This window comes from Chinchilla lanigera, unplaced genomic scaffold, assembly GCF_000276665.1.
Source record: "Chinchilla lanigera isolate Chin_1 unplaced genomic scaffold, ChiLan1.0 scaffold00011, whole genome shotgun sequence".
NCBI classification, from domain to species: domain Eukaryota; kingdom Metazoa; phylum Chordata; class Mammalia; order Rodentia; family Chinchillidae; genus Chinchilla; species Chinchilla lanigera.
This window is the reverse complement of record NW_004955412.1, coordinates 5,778,502-5,781,522: the sequence shown is the minus strand read 5'-3', so window position 1 is coordinate 5,781,522 and position 3,021 is coordinate 5,778,502. Positions and strand designations below refer to the sequence as shown.

The following is a 3,021-nucleotide window of genomic DNA, read 5'->3' as shown; positions in this document are numbered from 1 at the left end:
AAAATAAAAAATAAAAACAATAGTTAAAACATACCAGGTACTTAGAATGTACAAAAGTTCCCCTGAATTAACTCACAACATAACAACAATCCAGTGAGCCTTTGTTACCACATTATCCTCATTTAATACTGGTACCCTAATGCTGAAAGAGGTTAAGGGGTACATCAGTTACTCAGGGTTACACGGGTAGTGAAACTGAAGAGACCAACTGCAGAGGCCTCTGATCCTCGGGATCACCCCTTGTGCAAGATTCTTTTCAGCCTGCAGAGGTGGTTCTTCAGAATCTGTGTCACAGGCTCAGAAGTCCGGGTGGGCAAATGATAGATTACATACAGCATGTGCAAAATTTTCTGTCTGTACGATCATAAAATGGTTTTTATGCCTTTTATGCCATGTCAGAATGGGTTTTTTTTTTTTTTTTTTTTCTTAACAGGAAAGAAAAGTAATGAAAGAAAGAGATAGAAACTTCAGGGTGAATATCCATTCATTCATTCATTCACTGGATTCTGTATCAGCATCACCCAGACGGAATTAACAACCGCTCCTCCTCCTGCGCTCCACTCAGAATTTATTTCACTCTTGCTCGGGTGTGGCTGCTTTGGCCACGTTTCTCCTTCTCTGGAGGATAAATTCCTTTATGACGTGACTTGGTCTTACTCACGTATAATTGTCTTCAGGCAACATCAGTTGGTAGATGTCAATAAATGTCACATACAAAAATAAGTAAAGCTCTTATTTCATGGTGAGATTACTTGTGTGTGAGAGTATCTTTTCTGTAGCAAGGGAAATCCAAAAAGCACCCTCTTATTTCAGGGTTTCCAGGTACACCGCACTTTATCACCAAGCGCGCGAGGCAGGAGCCCCGCCTCTGTATTATTCATTAGTGTGGCCCAGAATGATGCGAAGGACAAATCATCCCTTGACCCAGCTCTCCCTGCATCTTCGGGAAGCCCAGCTCGGTCTGTGAATCCCCAAGGACATACACATCACGGCCAGTTCCAGCGCGAAGTGAACGCCCCTGCGCCTCTGCGCTCAGCTGCCCCCCTTTCAGCTCCCTGCCCACACGGACGCCAGCCTCCGCCAAAGCGTCCTACACGCGAGACCGTAGACGTTACAAAAGATTCGCACCGGCAGTCAGATTTTGCACTGTGCAAGAAGCAAACTAAGCCAACCGGGCCGGAGAGTGGCGCCACCCTGCACGTGCCCGACCCACCCACAGCAGGACTTTCTCCCTCGCCGCCCGCCTCTGCAGACTGCAGCCTCTCCCTCGCCCTCCCGAGGACGGCGGTAGCAACTCACCTTCCCGCTGTCTGGCTCCGGCCTCCGTTCCCTGCGCGCCGGGACCCAGCAGTCTGACTCTGCGGTGAAGCCTCGCCGGCGGGCTAAGCCCGGGGAGGGGCGCACGGCTGGCACACGGCTGGCACCTCAGCCTTCCCCTCCGCCCTCCTCCGTCCTCCTCACGTTCTGCAGGCAGTTTTCCTTAGAATTTGAAAAGAAATGAAATTTACATTCTCGGTGACATAAATCCTGCCCCACACGTACCCTAAAAAGATTATATTCACTTTTTAAAATTTCACCTAAAGCCTTTTCTTACCCAAAACAGATCAGTACTCCAAAACTCAGAGTAAGCGCTACAGGCATTGGAAAGACATTCAAGGGACAAAGGAGCAGGAGAATCCACGATCCCAGGCAAAATATGAAGTGAAGGCGAACACCCGAAGACTCTCCAAACAAAAGGCCCTTCCATTTCATCTCCGTGAAAAGGTTATAAGTCATCCAACCCCATTTCCTCATTTTTTAGACGGCAAAACAGATGGAAACATCCATAGTAAGCAAATATAGACACGATTTAAGCACATTGTTGTTTCACTGTTGTTTTTGCTTTAAGCAGCAGGAGGCACTATCTTTATTGCAACTGAAGTTGCTACTGGTTTTTGTTTGTGGGGGGGTTGTCTTTTTGAGACAGGGTCTCACTATGCAGTTCAGGCTGGCCTTGAGCTCACCGTGTAGCCCAGGCTGGTCTCAAACTTGCAACGATCCTCCCGCCTCAGCCTCCCGAGTGCTGGGATCCCAGGGGTGCGCCACCACGCCCAGCTTACCTATTCTTCTTATATGACTAGTAGTCCTTCACTACACTTCTGGAGCCTGGGAACTGCCTCGCCCCCTTGGGTAGCATCTTCTCCAGCTGTCATTTAGGACACTACAAGTTTTCCAGGCGCAGAGGGAGTGCAGGACCCAGTGGCCTATCAGACACTCTACTGAAAACACTGGAAGCTAGTGCACCTGGTTATGGGGCTCTAGAGACGCAACCTGGCTACCCTTGCACCCGGAGGGACTCTCTGAAGCTGCCTGCGTCCTGTCCTCAGAGCTCAGGGGCCCGGGCTTCCCTTCCAGGTTTCACAGCGGCCTGCACTGCCTCCCAATAAATGTAGTCTATTGATTAAACTGGCCAGAATCATTTACGCCTTCTGTTTGCAAACCCCTTGCTCAGTCTCTGGGCTGTCCTGTCTGCATCTGTGCATTTGACCTGTGCCGTGTATTTCACCACTTCAGCCTTAATGATGGAGTGAAGCTCTGGGCATTGAAGAAAAATTTTCTTATTTCCATCAAACTACCTTGAAGCCAGCTTATAAACAGAAATTTTTCCAGGAAATAAAGACCCAGGTTCTTTTTGTTGTTGTTGTTGTTGTTGTTAAAAGTACGGTAAAATATACAGGACCTAAAATTTACAGGTTAGTATTAATATATCCACAGTGTTGTGTAAGAGAAGCAGTGCTTAACCTGAGCATCATTGGCAGGAATGCCTGGCCTCTATCCCCTGGATACCATCAGAACATCCTGCACTGTGACAATCAAAACTGTCTTCAACATTGGCAAATGTTCCTTAAGAGAAAAAATAGCCCCTGGTTGAGAACCCCTGAGCTAAATAAAACCAATTACTTTTCATTGCTTTACATTTAGTGTCCTTTCCAACTTTCTTTCATTCTGGACCTCTACCGTCCTCTAATCCTATATGACCCC

General features: G+C 47.7%; 1 protein-coding gene across 1 annotated transcript in view; it reads left to right on the top strand.

Annotated features, from left to right (window-relative positions):
- The window catches only part of Mmp7 (matrix metallopeptidase 7), an 11,714-nt gene extending 10,963 nt beyond the window's left edge, over positions 1-751 (top strand). The window contains exon 6 of the mRNA XM_005377982.2: positions 434-751. Coding sequence (XP_005378039.1) covers positions 434-462 — 29 coding nt within the window. The 3' untranslated portion in view covers positions 463-751. The remainder of the gene's footprint in view (positions 1-433) is intronic.
- Positions 752-3,021: the final 2,270 nt, after the last annotated feature.